Here is a 22,052-nt window from a genome sequence, read left to right on the forward strand (position 1 = left end):
CGGGGACCCCCCCCTGCCCTGGGCAGCCCATTCCAAGGCCCAACAGCCCCTTCTGCACAGAAATCCTTCCTCAGAGCCAGCCTGACCCTGCCCTGGGCAGCTTGAGGCCATTCCCTCGGGGCCTGGCGCTGGGGCCTTGGCTCCAGAGACTCATCCCCCCTCTCTGCCCCCTCCTGGCAGGGAGTTGCAGAGGGCCAGGAGGTCTCCCCTCAGCCTCCTCTGCTCCAGACTGAACCCCCCCAGTTCCCCCAGCCGCTCCCCAGCAGACCTGTGCTCCAGACCCTGCCCCAGCTCCGTTGCCCTTCTCTGGCCACGCTCGAGTCATTCAATGGCCTTTGTGGGGTGAGGGGCCCAACACTGAACCACCTCAGCGAGGGGCGGCCTCCCCAGTGCCGAGCCCAGGGCTCAGAGCCCTTCCCTGGCCCTGCTGGCCACGCCAGTGCTGACAGAAACGCTGCCAGACTCTGGTCTCCTGAAACTGTCAGTGGTACCCAGAGGGGTTGCTGTGCCCAGCACAGAGAACATCAGCTGTGGCTGTTGCAGGGGCTGGTCTTTTTTCTCCAAGAAGGTTTTTATTTCTGTAATGCCAACAGCTCTGCTGCCTGTGTACCTGCTTTCGTGCAGAGGGGATTCACAGAATCATCACAGAATCATTGAGGTTGGAAAAGCCCTTGGAGATCACCCAGTGACCAACTAACCTCACCCTGACCCTTCTCAGTCGTGTCTCGCTACACGAGACCACGGCACTGGGTCAGTGAGGGCCTCTTCACCAGCCTTACATCACCCGGAAACACCTGAAGCGGATCCAGGAGAAGCTCGGGACGTCCCTTTTCTAAGGGGACACAACCTCACTGCTGGCTTCCCCGTGTCACCAGGCAGACGGCTGCTCCCAGCAGCTGCGGTGAGGAAGGAGAAGTCCCCGTCCCAAGGAGCTGCTGCCTCGCAGAACGAGGACACTGGCCGCTGGCCCCGCAGCCTCCAAGGCCACTCCAGCCTAACTCCACTTAGAGCCAGGACTAGAGGGGGCTGTGCCACCTCCACTGCTCTGGGTCTGGGCTGTTCTGAGCTGGCAGCAGCCTCAGAGATGAAGCTGAAGATGGGCCACCAGATACAGGAGGACTTGGCAAGGGGGGGGAGAAGGTGCCATCCTGAGACCACCTGTGCCAGCTACTCCGCTTTCCCTGCCTGCACAGACAAGAGATGACATTCCATATCACCCAACTGTCACAGACAGAGAAAATTATTGACCCATTAGGAATCAGTGGCTGAAAAGCCCAGCCATGCTCTGACAGACCTGCGCTCTCCTGGAAGTGTAACACACACTGGAGGGTCAGCGAGGGGGTTTTATCCCTCCTCTGCCCAGGACAGCCACTTTGCTGAAGGCCAGCATCCAGTGACGCCCTCGTTTTGCCTGGCGATGCAGCATTTTGTGCATCGGAAGACATCAGTGCCTGACACATCTACCCTCTGGTGCTGAGCAGTGGCTGGCCAGCAGCTGGCACCGCCTCCGGCCCGGGGTAACAGCGCGGCGCAGAGCTCCCGGCACCGACGGGGTTGGTGCGGATCATCCCGCTCCATCTCTGCACAAGCAGGAAGATCAGGTCTAGTGTCTTGACGGTTCAGGTCAAGTGCAGGTCTAGTGGTCTTGATGGGGTACAGCTTCCTGGGAGACGGGGCAGTTGATGTCGCAGCGTGTCGCTCTGCCCCGCTCTCTCCGAAGGGTGATGGACAGAGGAGCCTCAGGAAGGGCCTGGAGGCCAACACAGACTCTCAGAGCTTGGCTGCGATGGCTTGTGCTGTCCCCCACCTCGAGCAGAGGAATTCTCAGGTGTGTTGGGGAGATGCTAAGGCTGGTTGGTAAGAAACACCACAGGGAGGCCACGAGTGCCTGAAACAGCCGACCCAAATGTGTGCAGAGCCCAGGAATTCAAAATGCTCCTGCACCACTGGCCAGGCTGGCAACCTGGGGGCCAGCTGGGCCGAAGGCTCCTACTCGGGGCTTTTCAGCAGACTGACAGCGGTGGCTTCTGCTCACACGAGTCTTGAGTCCATGCAGGATCCGCTGGCTCATCCTCACTCAGAAGAGCCAGCGGTAAAAGGAGACTCTTTGCTGGTGTAGGGCAGCTCTGGGCAAGGCACACTGAAGGACCCAGGCTAACTTTCTAAGAACCGAACACCAAATGTCGTCTTTAGTTGTTGATGATGCTTGAACAAACCATTTGCCTTAGAGACGTGCAACATGCAAGTCAGAAAAAAACATGATTATTGAGTCTGATCTCATGCACAACAAGGGCAGAGCCTTCAGCAAAGGTCCCTGCGGGTCCCCCCTCACCTCAGCTGGTGTGTGCAGAAGCGTGGGTCATTTCTGTCAGCAGGACTGATAATGATGTACCGTATCAACAGGCCTAGATAAGTCATCCATCACCACTCTGTTACCAAAACAATGCATTTTTTAAGAGCAGTGTCGAAGCCCTAATGAAGCAGTAGATTTAATAACAGATTCAGTGGATGATCTTGTGCATGTGTCTCCTCTGATGTCAGGTCACGCCAATAAATGTGACCCCTACGTCCTCTTTCATTTGTCTAAAATGTATCGACACTGATTTTATGCAGATAAAACAATTGCCATCATTTACCATACCCCTTATTATTTTATTTAAAATTTTTATGCAAGCTTTTTTCTGATAAATCATATCGCCATTGGCTAGCACCAGACCAAGACAAAGTTTGCCTGACAACACGTTCATATGCTGAATGATGTTACGTGTTTTTTATCAGCAGCTTTCCATGACTTCTTCCTTTGATGGAAGCGAGCTGAAGTGGCAAACAGTTGACAAGTCATCCTACCTATTTTTAGAAATGCCAGTGTAACATTTGATTTCTCCAAATCCTTCAGGACTTTCCCAGTGTAAAATTCAACTCTTTGGATCAGTGTTGACCAGCAAGTTCTTTCAATAGTCTGAAGTTCAAAGAACCACAAACGTGACCGTGCTGCAGCCTGAGGCTGCAAACCAGGTGCCCATGAACTGGGGCCAGACCCAGGCCCGGCAGGATACCAGGTTTAAGGTGAGGATGACCTTGTGTATTGCCTGAACCTCTGAAAATAAGAAAAGGGGAGACTTGGGCTCTCTGAATGTCAAGTAAATTACTGATGTAAGGAGAGATATGGTTTCCATACGGTATCAGCACTGCACTTCACAGGACGGGAGCGTCAGCGTGACAGAGCAGTACTGCCCTCCCCTCACACCCACCACAGCAAAGGCAGGAAAAGGTTAAGTGGATGTCCTGATCCCTGGGGAGGACAGAGTTGGGCAGATGGCAATTAACTGGTTTCCTAGCCAGGAGAAGGAGCCTGACGGGAGCAAACCACGTTCTCCCAGCAGGTCCAACACCCGCGGGCTGTCGGCAGCCCGATCCTGAACCACGGCTCAGAGAAGAGTCACCCGAGGGACAGGTCAAGGATGCGTTTATCGTATTGATAAAGATATAAACTGATAGGGAATACAGATACAATTAACCTCAGAACCCAGCCTTATAGCTGCTTTTGTCACCTGCATTATTGATGTGCTACATGAGGACTCCAGGCACACCATTTTCTGGGGGCTGGAAGCCATATATCTACAGTAACTGCATGCCGTGATACACCATTTGTAAAGTGTCACTAGCGCCTTAAAGACTCAGTAAACAAGAAAATGCATCCTGAAGTCAGAACTGTATCCTTATAAAACAAATATCAGAAGCATAATTTAATACAGGAGGGGGAGAAACGCAGACAGAGGAAGCAACCAGCTCTCCCTCGCTACTGCGTGAAGTCTCCATGCTCAGTCACAGGGAATGAGAAAGAAGCTCTAAGTAATGGATGAGTAAATACAAACTAAAGCCCCCCTGTCCATGCAGAGGATGAAGTCTGCGGGGTCCCTGCTCCGGGCGCCAAGGCCACGCCTGGCAGCGGACGGAGGGGCTGTGACCTCTGGGTGTGGGTGCAAGCCGGCGCTGGACGTCCCGTCTGCCTCAGGCCACACAGGGGAAACCTTCCATTCACTGGAGTCTGCCACCGCCTGCCTGGTGCCAGAGCTTTCCCTAGAGCTGCTTTCAGTCATCGTTCAGTCAAACGTGTCAGGGCTGTGCTAATACCTGGTGGGGACTGAGACTGCTCCAGATTGCCCAGGACCTGCAAAGGGAGAAAATCCTCCTGCCGTCCACAGCAATTAACGCTCCCTGGGGAAGTGCCAGAAAAGCCATAAAACCAGCTTCCCCCTGAAAGCCTCGCCCTGCCTGGCTTGGTAAGCCCATGGGTACTGGGCACATCGCTTTCTCAGAACAGAACAGACCTAAATGAAATAAATGTGGAGCCCCTGCAAACCACGCCACGTGCAGGAGACCTTGGTGGTGGGGGTGTCTCCTTCCAAGCCACCAGAGCCTGCTGGGAGGGGCAGAAGCACCTCTAGAGAACAGTGCCCCGGCCGGGGCACAGGGTGAACAGAAACCCACGGCTATGGAGAGCCCCGACTGCCGGGGTCCCCAGGCACCCGCCCAGCCCACAAGCCTGATGTGGAAAACCCGTGTTCCTCCGGCCACGGGAGCCCTGCACGGCTGCAGGCAGGGCCTGTCCAACAGCCTGGAGTCGGCACTGGCCACGGCAGAGCGATGGCTCAGACACATCTGGGGAGGGCTCCCCCCCCTCCCCAGAGCCCGCCGCGGGAGGAGGCGCCGGGATGCCGGCGGGGCTGGGGCAGGCACCGGCCCAGCACCCAGACTCCATCCACCTGCAGAGCTGCTCCGCTGACGGCCGGGGACCAGGGACCCAAGAACAGGTTTGGTTGGTTGCCCCGATCGGGGCCGTGGTGAGCAAGCAGAGCTGCCCAGCAGAAACCCCTGACAAACAGCCCCGTCACATCAGTCACCTGCCTCCGCAACCTTTCTCCGGGTTCCTGACACTCCTTTTGGCTGCCCCAGTTTCCTCCCAAATGAACAATCTGTCTCTAACTACTTTTCCCCCATTCACCCCAGTTTTGCCACATCTGTACTCAAATCTGTTATTTCCAAAGCCATTACCTAGGTAACCTTGGTCTCACCTGGTCTCACCGAGAGGTTACATTCTGGGGACCCCAGAGGTCCCCAGTATTTCCTCTCAGTGTTGTGTGAAGTTTGCCCATCTCTCGCATCGCTCCCCTGCACACACTGACAAAATCCAGCCTTTCCTCCAAAACTCCGCCAGCCTCCTCACCGCTGTCATGTCCCACCTCTCCCGTCACGTCCAGTCGGCCTCTGCCTCCTGCTCAATTAGCTTAATCTCAGCCTCGTCGGCAGCCCAGCCACTGCCTACAGCCCAACACCAACAAACCAAGAGATAGCAAGCAGAACAACTCAGGGCTGGCTGTAGCCCCGGTGGAGGAGGAGGACACTATACTCCTCATGCAACCCGGGAATCTGGACCGAGTCCGAGCAAAGGTTGAACACAGAAAACCGGCCACCACAAAACCCAGCCTAGGACCAGACCCTCCAAAACACCGCTCCCAGATCAGAGCCTGCAGGAGAGCTTTAGGACAGAAGTATGTAATTTGGTGACAATTCATCTCCAAGTGCCTACCCAGGAAGGAGATAAGATTTAAAGAGGATCTCTTATCCAACTGGCAAAGGCAAAACTAAATCAAAAGGTTTGGAATTAAATTACAGAAATTCTCACTGGTAATGAGGTAAAATTTCCTAATAACGAGGTCTACCGTTCACTGCAAAAGCTCATGAATTTAAATCTCAGGGAGTGTAATTCGTACTCTCGAGGAGCTGTCAGGTTACCAGCACAGCTCTGCTTGTGCAATGTGATCACGGCGGCCATTTCCCGGCCTCAAAAATCCACCGCTGGGGCACTCTCACACCAGGGCCACCAGCTCCAGCGGCGCCCGGCAGGCGGGAGAACCCTGGAAGGGCCAGGACGCCCTGGGGTGGCTTTGACAACCCCCTCAACACCACGGGCCTGAGGGCAAAGGCCATGCAGCCCCCCAGTCCTGCCCTCCAGGCCCCCAGAAGCCAAGGGGAGGGTCCCCGAGAGGGGTCAGCTCTGCCCCCGCCACGCCACCGCTGCCGAGAAGGCGCATTGCTGCCTGCACCCCGCGGCACCCCGAGGGGCACCCGGGCCACAGAGCTGGGCCGGCGGAACCTGCACGGCCAGAACCGTGTCTGGACCCCCGAGCTCTCCCCCCCCTGCCCGGACCCCCGAGCTCTTCCCCCCCTGCCCGGACCCCCGAGCTCTCACCCCCCTGCCCGGACCCCCGAGCTCTCCCCCCGCTGCCCGGACCCCCGAGCTCTCACCCCCCTGCCTGGACCCCTGAGCTCTCCCCTCCCTGCCCGGACCCCTGAGCTCTCCCCCCCCCCTGCCCGGACCCCCAAGCTCTCCCCCCCCTGCCCGGACCCCCGAGCTCTCCCCCCCCTGCCCGGACCCCTGAGCTCTCTCTCCCCTCCTGAGTTTGACTCTTGCAGCTCACAGTTGATCACGGTTTGAGATGCAGGATTCCTGGGACCCTGGCACCGAGAGGGCAAAATACATCTCGGGGGGCATCAAACCCAGCATGGCCAGTGGTCAAGAGAGGGGGTTGTCCCGCTGTGCGCAGTGTTGGTGCGGCCTCACCTCAGGGCTCTCTGCAGCTCCCGGGGAGGGGAGGGGAGAGGGGGGTGCTGAGCTCTGCTCCCCGGGATCCAGGGACAGGACGCGGGGAATGGCTCCCAGCTGTGCCGGGGGGGTTCAGGCTGCGCAGGAGGGAGCATTTCTTACCCAGAGGGTGGCCAGACCCTGGAACAGGCTCCTGGGGAGGGGCTCGGTGCCCCCGGCCTGTCGGTGTTCAAGAGGCGTTTGGACAATGCCCTCCACAACAGCTCTGACTTTCGGTCAGCCCTGGAGTGCTCAGGCAGTGGCACCAGATGATGCTGGAGGGTCCCTTCCAGCTGAAAATATTCTATTTCTATTTCTATTTCTATTCTATTCTATTCTATTCTATTCTATTCTCAAATACTGCTTTTCTTGGACAAGTTACTTTTATTACTAGCCAAACTTAGCAGTGAAAAATATTACAAGTTAATTCAAGCAGAGCAAATTGCTAAGGTCGGGGTCAAACCACAAGATCCCAGGTACTTCACCAGAAATACATTTACAGCTTGCAAACTAAAATAATACTTTAGCTGCCTTGGTACTTCTCACCTAAAATCCTGAAGGTGTCTCATGTAAGGGCCAGGGCAGGAGGTGGCACAGCCCCGTCCTGGCACCCCAACAGTGCCAAGGCAGTGGGTAGGTGACAAGTACTAACGGTCAATAGGTGACAAGTACTAACAGAGTACGTGTATCTGAGAGTGGGGAGAAAAGGGGTGTTATGGAAGTTATTTAAAATCAGCTCCTGAATTTTTAAATTTCTAAGGCTACAATAAAGTAGCATTTGCCATATCTAGACTCTGCTGGGCCTTGTGTCTGCTCTTCCATTGGAACTCCATCACGAAGACACCACCCTCAGCAACACGGTGACAGACCTGGGGTTTGATGTGTTCTGTCCAAACACCTCCAGTCCCAATTTCTGCTCATCCTGAGGGTCGCAAAGTGTCACAACTCTGCACAAGAGCCAAGTTCTGAAAACCATCAGTGAGCTCTTCCATTTCCATGAAACTCTAGGATACCAGCACTGTGTCCCCAAACCCGCCCCAGGGCGTGAGGACAAGCTCCGCTCTGCCCCAGCCCAGCAGCGAGACCCTCAGGCTCTGCCTGCATGTCCCTCACACCCCATGTCCCTCGCGCTCTGTGTCCCTCGTGCTCCGTGTCACTCGTGCTCCATGTCCCTCATGCTCCGCTCACATGTCCCCAGGGCCGAGCAGGGCAGGAGCTGCGGCTGTCAGAGACCCTGGCCAGGCCCACGAGAGCCAGCCCCAGGCACCCCCCAGTGCTGGCAGAGGCTCCTGAGCCTGAGGGTCTCCCACGGAGTGCTGGACAGAACTGCAGCCTCAAGTGACACAGGTCCTGTGCTCGGGGGCTGCTCCCCCAAAATCCACGCGGGGCCACCAGTCTCAGTGCCTGTGTACCAGCTCCTCTGCCCAGTCTGTGCACAAAGCGATGCAAACACAATCATCTGACGCTGAACATCAAACTTTAACCTTCCTGCGGGCAAAACACGGCAAAAAAGCAAGTGGGGGGTTGTGAAGTGGGCAGATGACCCCCAGGCAGAGATCCTCCCTGAGCCAAGCCCTCTGCGCCTTCCCCCACTGCCAGAACTGGGCCTCGACCCTGGGATCCAGTGGGATCGACTGGGATCGAGTGGGCAGCACCGGAGGAACCCGGCCTGTGGGGCATGGAGAGAGGGAGGGCTCAGGGATGGGGGAGGCCATGGAGGAAGAGGAGGAGAGCAGGAGGGCCGGGGAAGGGGGAGGCCGTGGTGCCGGGGCAGGCAGCGTGACAAGGGCACTTGCTCGGGGGAGCAGCGGGCGAGCCGGCAGCACCCAAAGGCAGGTCTGGGCTCTGCGTGGAGGCAGCGCACGGGGAGAGCGGGGGGAGGGCCTGCTTGGCCTGAGAGCCGGGGCGGGGGGGGGAATAACAAACTGAGAACGTTTGGGAGGAAGCAGGAGCAATCCAGCCCCCCAGTGGGTCTGTGCAGCATCTTCTCCCCAACAGCGCAGTGGCTGCGGTGCTTTGGGACACACAGAGCCATGGGGGGCAGCCACCCTCGGACCTCCCCAACCACCTGCCCTGCCTGGGGGCCTCTCCCCAGACTAAGGAGACAAAAGAAAGCTCGTGCCCTGAAGCAAGGACTTACAGCCATTTGCTTTTCTTTTCTTTTAACACTTAATTTGTATTATTGGTGATATGTTGGCTATTCATAAAATCATCTACCCCTTTCCTAAAGAGTAAATTCCCAAGTCAGGGACTGTGCATCCTTCTCCCACTCCCATGGAACCCACCATCACCAGATGCCAAGGGGCATTAACCTCCTCAGGAACAATATTCCTCTGCCCCGGGAACTGGGAGCGTGGATTTGCTGAGATCATGTGAGGTGCAGTCACGGCGTGAGCTGTAACAGCCACTGTTTACAGGGGTGGCCCCAGGGAAGGATGCATGAATATTTCATGGATCATATTCCTAAACAGACAGCGCCTGATCTGTGGTCTGGTTAGCCAGGAAGGGGGAGGCTGCTCTAGCCAAGCAGCGAAGACTGACTGCTTGAGTTCAGGGTATTACAAGCCCAGAACTATCTATCACCTTTCAGCATTTTGAGCGCAGGTGTGTATGTGGAAGGTCAGGACAGTCTCTCCGGGCCAAGAAACGAAGAAACGAATCCACCTGCATATCGCTTTCTGTCACAGTCCTGAGCAAAGCAGCTGCGACTCCGCTCCCCAGCTGCTCCTCCGGATTCGCCAAGGCTGTGGCTGCAGGCAAGTCCCACACCTGAAAGCTGCTGCTCCTCTCCTGCGGGGACCGGGATAAAATAACCTTTGTCCCACGCTCTGCTGGTCGGAGTGGGACATCTCCTCCTCCCAGTGCTGGATGGAGGGGACAGGCTGGGGGGACTGGCTCCCCGGGGCGGGGGAGGCTGCCCTCTGCCGCGGGTGAGGCTGATGGGGCGGCTCACACGGACGGGCAGGTCTGGGCTTGGGCGAGAATCAGCCCTCAGCAAGGCTGGCAGGAGCCATGCAAGACCTTCACCATCCCCTGCAGCACCATGTGCAGCTTCCTTTGAGGATCACCCGGCTGAGTCTCACTTAATAGCCAGCTCCCTCCCTCTGCAGGGACTTGGCTGATGCTGTGGCCCCTCCCGTTTTCAGACCCCTTCCCGGGTTCACCCCCCAAAGCCTCAGGTGTTCTGCATGGAGCATCTAAATGGAGCGTGAGCGGTGGCAACACCGACGGGGCCAAGACAGAGTCCCTGCACTCTTCCCAGCGTGGATCCCACGGCAGCACCGGGCTGAGCGGCTGGGGAACCCGGGGGTGCCTCAGAGCCACCACATTCACCTCTCTGCCAAGAGGCTGCTGCTCCCCGAGGGGCTTCAGCAGACTCAGCAGCACCCGTGGCAGATGGCAGCACGACAGCCTGTGCCCACCCTGCCGGGGCTCCCAAGCCAGGGCCCTCTGCAGCCACGCACTGCTCGGTGTCCCCTGCAGCAACGCCGGGCTGCGAATCCCTAAGCCAGACCCAAGTCCCACACAGCCTCACGCCCACTGATTAATCCGCTCCAAGTCCCGTCTTTCAGCCTCAGCAGACAAAGGAAAATACAGAGCCTACAAATGTCAGGAGGGCAAACAAGGAAAAAAGAAAGAAAAAAGGAAACCGGACAAAATTTATCCCGTTTTTCCTAACACAATAGCTGCAAGTCTGATCTGGCACAAAAAATGGATGCCATTTTGAGCCCTGAAGTTTCACTTGACGTTCCACAGAGTGATGCGAGCAGCACACGGACAGACACGTATGACACATATACAGGGAAGGGGAGAGAGGGGAGGAAGAGACAGCGACCATGTTCTGCCAGGGACACAAACACACCCACTGGCACACCGAGCCCTTTCGCGCAACGGGCAGAACAAAGGCAATTCAGGAGTCCCCACAGAAAATCACACCCAAGATTAAAGCCCGAATCACAACGATCTTCAGCCGCACTGAGGTCCAGGAAAGGAGCAGCACTGCCCAGGGAGCTGGCGGCCGCGGGTTTGAGCTCTCCCCGCGGATCCTGCAGCCTGCGCGCGGGGGGGACGCGGCACGCGCGGCCGTGCCTCCGCTCGCGGCTCTCCCCAGCCCTCGGTCTGCAACGGCCGGAGCCAGGGCTCTGCAGCCGGAGGCGGACCTGCCCCCCGAGCCTGCTTCCTCTGCCAACAGCAGCACGCTCGTTCCCAGTCCCCAGGGGACTCTCGTTTTCGGTAGCAATAAGGTCGGTTTCTGGCAAGAGGAGCCACAGTCCCCAACCGGTCCAAGGTACTGGGGGCCCCGGGGCTGGCGGGGGACGCGTGCCCCGGCCATGAGCAGAGGCTCCCCGGCTGCACGGGGTCGAGGGCACGGAGGAGAACAGACATCTACTGGTTTGCCCTCGTGTGGGGGCTGAACCCTGGCGTAGCCAGGGCTCCCAGGAGAAGGACCCCAACTCTACACAGCCAAGGTATAGTGAAATACTTCAGTTGTTAAAAAAGAAAATAAAGCCATAGAGGACACAGGCCCTGCCCACGGGGGTTATATCTGCACCTGAAACAGAGCAGATGCACTTCATACGCCCAGTAACAGGCAGAGCTGAACACTCCTACAAAAGCAAAGCTACGAATACCAGCATCTGTACCAGAGAAACACCCCAGAAAGTGCGAGAGAAGCACGTTTGCCACGAATGGCATTTTCTGTACAATGCACGTAGCCAGAGCGAAGCTGCGCCCGCGCTGCCGAGCCGCCGGAGAAGAAGAGAGTCCCCTACGAGACCCCGATGCCCAGGGGCTCGCGGGCTGCCGGGCACAGCCAGCGCAACGCGGTCCTGAGCACCAGGCAAAGTGAGGAGAAGGAGCTTTCCCTCCCAGCCCCAGGACCGAGCAAAAGAAGCAGCCCTTACCTTTGGCCCCTCGCAACACAAACCCGAATCCCTCATGCTCCCTCTTCTGCAGCACGGCCGTCTTCTCCTCAATGATGTAGTCACTGGGCAGGAAAGAGCACAAGAGAATGATGCTAGGGTTAGATTTCAGCACCATGCTGCCAGGCGGAGGTGGCCTTTGTGCCTGTGACAAGGAGACCTCTTCTCATCGACCGTTTCATCTCAGCAAGGAGTTGGGCACAGTCTGCTTCCCTCCCTCCCTTGCCCAAAGTCAGAACAAAAAGACGAAAGCTACTTTCCCTCAACGTGTAGGTGGAGGAAAGCCCCGGCTGCCTGGATCACCCTTCTGCCCACCGGTCCCCTTCTCAGTCACCTGCATACGCATGCAGGGAGCTTACTGATCCCACTCGGGGCTTCCCTTTAAATGATGCCCTTAGCATATAACTGAAGAGTGGAGCGCCTGAGCAGAGGAGGTGCGGGGGGGGGCAGCCAGCCATCCATCAGGGAAGCAGCTCTCTGAGACTTTCCGGTTGCCTCTCGTATGAAAAAATTAGACGCTTGACGAAAGGAGCGGTGCCTCTTTGGTAAGTTCCCTGGGAGGGAGAACAGCAGAGTTTATATCCTCATCCTGGCGCTCTGGTCTTCTCTCAAGATCCCCCCCCGTGTTGCTAAGTAACGGTCTGTCATTAGCAGAGGGGGGATGCATTGCATTGTCCTAGTTTAACAAAGCCGCTCTCCCTGCCCTCCGCCGCGGCCAGGTGAGCAGAAGGGGGAAAATCCAGCGGTGGAGATGGAGGAGCGGAGGCGCAGCTCCGCGCGGACCCCGGCCGCCCGCGGCCCTGCCAACAAACCGCCTCTACGCGCGCCGGGAGGGGCGGGGGGCGCGCAGGGAGGGGAGTCGGGAGAGGGATTCTCTCAGCAAACGGGAGCTGAAATGCAGCCCTGCAAATCCCTCCCAGCAGAGCCGCATGTCTGACATCAGAGCGGAATTAATCAGGGACCTCGGTCCTCCTCGGCAGCGCGGGGAAGGAGCTCTGCACGCCCAGGCAGAGGCGAGAGGCGGCGAGGGAGCGATGGCGCGGGCCGGCCCCGCAGCGGGGCGCGGGCAGGGCGCGCACACTGCGGTACGAGGTGCCCCCCCATGCGCGGTGCCGCCGCAGGCACACGCCCCCCGCGTCAGCCCCTCGCTGCGGGGATACGGGGCTCGGGCTGCCGCCTCCCCCCCGTCACCTCAGCGGGGCCCTGGCGAGCGCGGCGGGGTCGGGGGGTCCCGGGGGGCTGCTGCGTGGGCTGGGCACCCCCGTTTCCACGCGCGATTGCGGCCGAGCAGCCCCGGGACGGGAGCCGGGTCCCCGCAGCCTCGTCCTCCTGCGCTGCATCGCCAGGCGCCGCAGCCCCTGCCGGGTGGGGGTTCTGCCATTCCGCCACGGGCACCACAGTAGGGCTGAGCTCCCAGCCAGAGCCCCAGAAACATTCCTTTGTTTGCCAGACCAAGGGAAGGTGATTGAAAAGCCAACACATGCAGCGGCCGCAGGTGCTGGGGCAGCCTGACAGACAGACACCGTCCACCAAAGCCAACGCAACACACAAGCCTGAATTCCTTGGACCTCCCCCATCTCACTTAGCGCTGTGATTTTGGACATGCTTAGGCAACAGCTATGAAAATATCCATGAAAAAACAAGGTGTCCATAAAACCAGTGACTTCATGGAACAAAGTACCTGGGCAAACTTCAACAAAAGTATGTGAGCTGCTTGAGGGGAGGCAGCTGCTGTCAGAGTCATCCCTTTATGTCACATTTCCGACACACTGCCTGTCTTTCAAAAGCAGAGCTGGTTGTGCTTATATTCCTCAATATGCATAAAACTCTTCCCTCTGCAACAAAACCCTCTCTTCCAAGTGTAGCGTGTCCTGCTGGAAGCAGATTCCTAACTCCCGTGCCCAGAAGAGGTCATCATGGCAACAACCCCCCTGCCCGTGTGACAAGAGCCAGACAACCTCAAACCACAGTGCCTCTATCAAATCAGCTGTGGCTGCCCCCTCCCTGGAAGGGCTCAAGGCCAGGCTGGACGGGGCTTTAGGCCACCTGGGCTAGTGGGAGGTGGCCCTGCCCAGGGCAGGGGGTGGCACTGGGTGGATTTAACATCCCTCCCAGCCCAGACCCTTCCGTGGTTCTGCAATAAGCCTTTATCTTCTGATTGAGCTATGACTTACCATTTAGGGAGAGAGCTAGTCCTAACACATTTCCCACCCACAGGAATATCCCCCCTTTTCCATATGACATGCCAATCTCTTGTAGAGGACCTGTCCCAAATCTCAATCCCATACCAAGAGCAAATTCCACCACCTCTACAAAAATGTGTTTGTGCAAGAGAAAGAGAGAAGGGAAACAAAGGGAAACAAATGTTTATGCACAAAGCCATAATTTCTATTTTACGTGGCAGTGGGCTGAAGTGCCCGATTAGTCCTGCTGCGATGGCTTTGTCAATGAGAAACTGAGGAACCCATGATGAAAGAAAATGCTGTACCTCTAATTTCTCTGTGGTTGTTTCACCCACATGATAAACTGAACAAACTCTGCACAAAACTGTTTGTACCCGAAGTACAATTTCAACCAGCCTCCCCCACCAATCCTCATCTACCAAGATTTCCTGCAATAACTTAAGCCTTGAAATAAGTTCAATCTGCTGCTACTCTTACCTAAAGTTACCCTGCAGAAAGAATATTTGGTTTTTTTATGCCACCTCTGAATTATTCCTCCTCTTAACAAATAATCTGGCAAGAAGTACCTTAATTCAAACCCCTAAACTTGACAGAAACAACAGGAAAACTCCGCAGCACACTACTTCCTACCCCTAAAGTACGTCTGTAGAGCTACCTGTGGGATTTTGAGAACCGTTGGGCATTTATTTGGTTTCGCTCCTGCTCGTCCTCTGTATTGTCCCCAGGAGGATTTATGACGTTAGACTTGCATGAGCACTCCCAGTTTAAGTCCCTCCAGACCCTGTGAACCCTCTGCCTACTGCGATCTAACTCTATAGGCACCCAAACCCCCTTCGGTTCCCAACTGACTCCAGTAGGATCCACTGGACAGCTTCGCGTCTGGATAGAACCACACTAATTAGTTCTATAGATAGATGTATACAAAAAGGGAAATAAAAAGTCCACATATTTTTGTGAACTGGAATTGTTGGGGAGTAGAGAGACACCAGAGATGCCACTGATTGGCACTGCCGGAGCTCTGAGGGCTGGAAAAAGCAATAAAAACCAGCCTGGGGAAGGAGATGAAGCACTGTAATCAAAGACCTGTGAGAGTGTCATACTGAAAAAATAATGTGAATTACTAATATTGAAATATTTTTTTGTCTAAATAAAAATAGGAACTTAAAATAAGATGTAGTAGGGAGTTATTTTAAGGTATCAGAGAAAGATTAGACAAAATAATGATTTAATACTCTTGTGACCTAAATGTTTAAATAAAGTTACGATACCCGATGGAAAGCAGCACCTCAAGTTCACTGCCAGATTACTACGCCCTACGAGTAACTGGGGAATGACTACAGGGAGGAGCTAACGCAGAGGCATCGGGGCACGGCTCTTCAGAGCTGCTCCTCAAGGTGCCACAAGGTCCCCCCGACCATCACACTCCTGCAGGTCGAGTGCCAGACCTCCCACTGGCTTGTCTGGTGTTGAAACCAAATTACAGAGAGTTAACGCACGTGACGCTCGACTAGGGCAAAATATTTTAGTAATTTTTTGATTCTTTAGAATCAAACCTAACAGATCTACCAAATGAACAATTAAACAAATAGCACGGTTATGGCTGTGCTAAATAGCTTGTTAACTCCAGTCATCCTGGTAACACCATAACAGCAACGAGAAGCCCTGATCCTAAAGTGGAAAACCAGAAGTCAGAAGAATTAAGAGGTTTTTTCCAATTGTCTGGGCCTGGGGAAGTGCATGGAAAGTGCCGAGGCAGCCAGCGGGAAGGTCTGGGCTGTCTCTGAGGGCTTGCAGGGGATGCACGACACTCCCGAAAATCTGAAAAAGGGATGATGCTCATCTTTAAAAACAGGCAGCAGAAAGATCAAAGGAAATATAAAATGAAGCAACTCATCTTTAATTCCCAGGAAAATCTTCTAACAAACAGCACAACAGTTTAATAAAACATCTAGAAGAAAAGGTGATAAATAGCAGGTGGCACGGATTTGAAAGAACTGATTGTGCTAAATGAACCTAATTTCTGTTTGAACATAATAGGTCTCATGAACATGGGAAAGGCAGTCCTATGATATGGATCTTGATGTCAGTTAAGCATTCTGAATGCTCTCACAAGGCATTCTCATAAAAAACAAGGGGAATATAAAGTACTGCGAGGTGAGTAAATAGCTGGTTTGACACATTTTTCACTGGAAGGATCTATCAAGTGGGATTTCACAAGGGTCTGTCTTGGGACAAGCTCAACGTTTTCCTTAATGATAAGGATGTAACAGAGAGTGAACTTAAATTTGTGAAGATCCCATCTGAGAGGGCAGCAGCGCGTTGGAAGAGCGGATTTGGATTCACGTGGTACTATCGCTGGAGAAACGGTCTGGAAATACCAGAGGAAAGTACAAGGTCCTACAGTCAGGGACTGGGAGCAGAAACACAGAGATGGAGAAGGACTGTCCGGGCAGGCTGCCGGCAGGAGAGGCCACGAGCGCCATCCCGGGCTCTGAGCATCAGCAACAGTGTCACACTCCTGTGAAAAAGGGGTGACAGGCTGCCTGGGGATCATAACCAGGAGCGCTGTCTGAGACCTGGAATAATCCCCTGCCCTGCCCCGTGCCGCGGCGGCCTTGGACGGCGTCGAGTTCACCGTGGGTGTGTATGAAACGAGCACCCACGGCGAGCGAGTCGCTCCGGGCTCCTTTTAGCCTCAATGGAGAGCTATTCAGTGAAGTCAATGGAGCGGTGATTCATCCCCTGCTGAAATGACCGCCTACATTTTGGCAGATGAATGGCACCCCTGGCTCCACTGACTGCACACATCTGCACCGAGTCCCGGGGCGCCGGGGCGATGAGCTCAGACACCCCCGCGGCAGACACCTACCACCAAGTGACGCCAATCGCCTTGCTAAAGTTAGGTAACGCTCCGGCTGCCCGGGCCTCGCCACCACCCTCCCAGAAGGATGTGGGTCAAGAGGAGAGAGTCCCGAAGACACCTGGAAGATAAAAGGCCCAGCAGGAAAGTAAAAGCCTGGTTTGACTGATTGGCTTGATTAGTCCCATGAGAAAATGCCTAAAAGGCGTCGCACAACTCCGCAGTAATACTGCTGAAGCAGGGGAAGGGGGGGTGACGGAAGGCCACTCACTGGGAACTTTTAGACAAATCTCCCTCAAGAAAAATTTCAGTTCAGCTTAGGCTGACGTTGTTGGAGAGCTGCCCTGTGTCGGGCCTCTGCCGGTAGAACCCTCGCTCACACGCTGTGGTGTTCCACACCCACAGCTCGGCGGTGCCAGGGGTTTAATTCTGCTCAGTACCTCCTGCAGAAAACACCTCCCACAACAGGAGGGTGATTTATAGTAAGTGGGGCACAGACCATGCTCTGGCCCCAAGAGCCTGGTACAGCCTGAACCTTTATGGACAAACTTCTTCCCCCCCAAATCAAAGGTGTAACAAAGCCAAACTGCCTGCTAGAGGCTGCCTCTGGCGAGGGTTGGCCTCGCGCTGTGGCTGGGCTTGTCCAGGAGCGCGAGTTGGCCCGGATCAGATTGATCCCACAGAGCAAGCTAGCAGTGAACCAGGACGGGGGACACTGCCCCCGGGCTCCTTCCTACCGCCATCTCACTTGACAGAGCAGATGATGCTCTAGGGAGGGAGTTCACAGACCACCCTCGGGTCTATAGGCCCAATAGTTCAGCTTCCAGCAGACAGGAGCAGGGGACAGGCCTGTCCCAGAGCCCGGAGATCTGCAGGGCACATCCCTACTGCCCCGTCAGCCGAGTGCCCGGCGGGGGCTGGTGCCACGGCCCCGCTCTCTGCAAACGCCTCGGCTCGCCCTGACCCCGAGAGAACAGCCACCACCACAGCGGGGCAAGAGCGAGTGGCTCGTCTCGAATGTTTCCCGACAGCAGCAGCCCGGAGAAGAGGAAAGGAGCAGGTCTGAAGGGTCCTACTGCTGCCTCCAAAGGGCTCCCAGCCCAGAGACTGGCAGCCAGGGGGCCTCAGCAACGTCAGAAGTGAAACTGGGAAAAGCCCTGTGACAAATGCAAAAATAAATCACTTACAGCTCCACTGGGGATGCGGGAACCTCTGGGAACGCAGGCGACAGTGGTGCTTCTGCCACGACAGCGAAGGGCAGCAGGAACGGGGAGGGGGCTACGAAGGAGCCTATTTATGCTCCTAACCCGTCCTGAAGCGCTGATTATCATCAGTAAGATTTTCTGTTTAATTCAGCCAGGAGGCAGCTCATCAAGGCACTGATTATGAACTACGTCAAAAGCAAACTGACAGATGAAAAGCAACTCTAACTCCAGAAGAAACCATCTCCCCGTCACAGACCCAGGCGCGATGGGGAAGCGCAGCAAGCCCCCAGGGAGGAGCTGTTGTCTGAGAGCACGTTCCCTCCAGCCCCGGTCCAACGCCTTTCAGACACCAGATAAAAACCCAGAACCGCTTAGTCCCAGATGAAATGCGGGCTGTGAGTACCAATGCTGAAGATCAGCTACTGCAGACAGCGAGGAAGACCATCAGGGAAAGGCACCGAAAAGCAGCATCTTCCCCCTTCAAACCCGGACAGTTTTCACAGGAGATACTCGGTACTGGCTTCATTACATGAACACACCAAGCTGGTAACTCTAAGGCATTAACCAAAACGTTAAAACAAGCTCATTAAGGGAACAAGGGGTCTAAGAAAGTCCAAGACATGTTTTGCCTGGACTCCACACTAGCAGTGGTACTGGGAGCTGTGAACACCAAAAAGCAGTCGAGTGGAGAAGATGCCGTCGCAGAGATGCACCACAAGCCCCTGGAACAATCAGGCTTGGTTTCTGCTGGCAGAGGACGCTCTCTGTCCTGGATTTTTCTCCTCACTTGCCAGAAGAGGCACTGCAGCGGAACAGGCGCTGCCATCCAGCCCCTTCCACCTCCCCGCCAGCCAGGCTGGGCCTGACGCCGACCAGGGACGAGCGAACGTTGTCTGGGTCTGCGGGGAGACGGGCTCAGGCCCATCGTCCGCAGCCTCCCCCGACGCTCCTTCAGCGAACGGCGCAAAATGGAGTCTGCTCAAAGAGGAGGCAAAGGCAGGCCGGGGCCGCGCTTCGTGCTGCCAACTCACTGCTGTCACCTGTGGGAATTCAGCATTGTTCAGCGCTGACGTTGGAGCCATTTGGCTGCACAGATGCAGAGAGAGACAGAGAAGGTGGCACGCAACAGCATCTCACATCTTCGCGTGTAGCACTAGCTCACAAATTCATACTGATCGTATTTAAAGGGGAAAATGGTCACAGACAGAGGGATGTTACAGGAGTTCGCCCCACTGCTGCCACGTGTTCTGGGAAAGGACAGACGACACCTGAAATCTCCCTTTGCCTGAACAAAAAGAGATTAAAGAACACTGTGTCGGCCTCTTGCCCAGCACGCATTCAGAAAGGACAATGCACGTTTCTAAAAACAAGTCCTAGAAAATCCAAATTCTGTGGATTTATTCCATCCTCAGCAAAGGAGACAGATGGAGACCGTTTAAGGGCACCGTGCTGGAGACACGGTACAAACACACGCCGCAGATTGAGAGGGAACAGGAAGAAGCTGGCATGGCTAAGCAGAAGGGAAATGGAGATTATTAAACCCAAGAAAACATCCTTCATAAAGCTGAAGCCCTATCTAAATGAGGAACATGGAAAGAATCGTGATGTCCTGCAGGTTAAATGTAGAAGCACAGTATGACAGGCCAAAGACATCAGCACTAATACAAACTCGAGGGGCACAGGGAGCAGGACCCTCCCAGGGCCTCTTGGGCTCAGGCGATCGCGGTGCCCAAGCAGCAGCCAGGGAAGGTCAGGCCCCAGCAGAGAAACTAAACACAGCTTTTGCTTCCCTGTTTCGGGGAGGTTTCCCCTTCGGGAGCACAGAGACTCGGGGGCAGAGGGATCTGAGACTGAGGCGTCTCCGCGGGCGGTTCCGGGACCAGGCGGAGGCAGAAGGCGCCGGGGCCATGGAGCAGAGCGGAGCACCGTGAGCACCCTGCGGTGGCAGAGCCGTGCTGCTCGTGGTGCCCAGGCTGCGGGGAGAACACAGCGGGACGGGGCCGGGCCGGTGGGAAGGGGTGCCCGGTCTGATGGAGGTGCCAGCAGAGAAGGAAGGTGCTGCAGGTCCGTCACCCCGCTGCCCCACGGGACAAGGCTCTGGCAACTGGAAGGAGCAGGGAGCCAGCCAACACGTAGCTCCACGTCCCCACTTGGGAAGGCTCCCATGGCATCGTGAGCCAGAGCCTCGTCTCGAAAACTCCGGTAAGGAGGGGTGTCGCTCAAGGGTCTGTACTGGGACTGGCACTATTTAACATCTGCGTTAATGACAGTGGGAGTGTGTGTGCCCTCACAAGGTTGTACATGGCACCGAGGTGTGTGTGCGGGGACAGGCTGAGGGAAGGGACGGGCCATCCAGAGGGACCTGGGCAGCCTGGAGAGGGGGCACGGGCAAACCCCATGGAGTTCAACAAGGCCAAGGGCAAGGCCCATGGGCCGGGGCAATCCCCAGCACAAACCCAGGCTGGGCGAGGAGGGGCTGGAGAGCAGCCCCCAGGAGAGGGACTTGGGGGGGTTGGGGGGTGGAAAACTGCCTGTGAGCCAGCAATGTGTGCTGGCAGCCCAGAAAGGCCCCGTGTGCTGGGCTGCACCCAGAGCAGGGGGGGCACAGGGCTGGGTCCAGCTCTGGGACCCCAACAGCAGAAGGACACAGACCTGCTCCAGCGGGGCCAGAGGAGCCACGGAGATGCTGGGGGGGCTGGAGCCCCCCTGTGAGGACAGGCTGGGAGAGTTGGGGGGTTCAGCTGGAGGAGAGAAGGCTCCGGGGAGACCTTAGAGCGGCCCCCCAGGGCTGAAAGGGGCTGCGGGAAAGGGGGGGGGACTCGTCATCAGGGGGAGGGACAGGACGAGGGGGAACGGGGTTAAACGGACAGAGGGGAGATTTAGATGGGATCTGAGGCAGAAATTGTTCCCTGTGAGGGGGGTGGGGCCCTGGCACAGGCTGCCCAGAGAAGCTGTGGCTGCCCCCTCCCTGGAAGGGTTCAAGGCCAGGCTGGACGGGGCTTTGGGCAACCTGGGCTGGTGGAAGGTGGCCCTGCCCGGGGCAGGGGGTGGCACTGGAGGGGATTTAAGGTCCCTCCCAACCCAAACCAGTCTGTGATCCTACGATAAAGCTCATACGGGTGCAGGTAAGGGAGGTGCCTCCCCACCTCCAGCAATTCTGGGATCCTGTGGCAGTGGGAAAACCCAAACCTTCAGTGCCACTGCCAGCGCCGTCAGGAAGCACGTTCAGTCCCCGACACCCATCAGTGCAGGAGGGCTCGTGTCCACGTTGCTCGGGAACTCTCCCCCAGAGCCCAGCGCCTGCACCCACGCTGCCCAGCGCCGCCTTGGGCGTCCCCTGGGAACAAACACACTGTCTTTTTTTGTGTGGTTTTGGTTTGAAATGCTCAAATGACCCGAGGACTGTGCAGCACCTGATGAAGCAGCGTTTCACAGCATGGGGCTAAGGGGGTGACCTACAGGAGCACGGCACAGGGACAGGCAGCTGGGACCTGCTGGGATTGTACTGGAGGGTCGCACAGGAACTCAACTGTCTCTTCAGCAGCACCTTCAGCAAGTCCTTGCCAGAATTAAATATCCCCAGAACCACAACCAGGTTCCAGAGGCGCAGCGGGCCAACACAGGAACAGGGCAAGGGGTGAACTGCCAGGCAGCCAGAGGGAATGACTGACGGGAGAAAAAGCAGAGATCCGAGTTATTTGACAACAAAAACTTAACCGAAGTCTACTTAGATTTCCAAAGGCATTTGACAAGGTCTCTCATTAAAATCTCTTGAGGAAGCTAAGAAGCCATAGGATAAAAAAAAGAAGGTTTTTACATGTTAAATTTGTTAAAAGGTTTAAAATAAAAGTAAATGATTGAATTTCACATCAGAAGAAAGGTCAGCAGCGGTGTCTCATGGGGATCGGTGCCCGGACTTATGCTGCTCAACACAGCCCTCGATCTTTTATGAGAGGAATGAAAGAGAGGTAACAAGGCTTGCTGATAATGCTCAATTATTCAGGATAATAAAGATGAGGAAAACTGTGAGAACTGTAAAAAGATTTTAAATGTAAGATGAAATGTAGGGTGGAGAAAAACTGATGCACATGGGAAAAAAAGAATTTTCTCCTCACATAAAATCAGAGGTTCTGAGGTGACCATCAGTACCAGGATTAAGAACTTGGGGATGTGGTAGACAGTTCATGAAGAGTGTCAGCCTCACGTCCTGCAACGGCTGGGGATGATGAACAAAGA

General features: G+C 55.9%; 1 protein-coding gene across 11 annotated transcripts in view; it reads right to left on the bottom strand.

Annotated features, from left to right (window-relative positions):
- Nucleotides 1-22,052, bottom strand: part of SHANK3 (SH3 and multiple ankyrin repeat domains 3) — a 351,907-nt gene that overhangs the window by 70,970 nt on the left and 258,885 nt on the right. For all 11 annotated transcript variants that reach the window (XM_074903628.1, XM_074903636.1, XM_074903627.1 and 8 more), the window contains one exon: nt 11,551-11,633. In XM_074903628.1, coding sequence (XP_074759729.1) covers nt 11,551-11,633 — 83 coding nt within the window. The remainder of the gene's footprint in view (nt 1-11,550; nt 11,634-22,052) is intronic.

Source organism: Athene noctua, chromosome 3 (genome assembly GCF_965140245.1).
Source record: "Athene noctua chromosome 3, bAthNoc1.hap1.1, whole genome shotgun sequence".
Classification (NCBI taxonomy): Eukaryota; Metazoa; Chordata; class Aves; order Strigiformes; family Strigidae; genus Athene; species Athene noctua.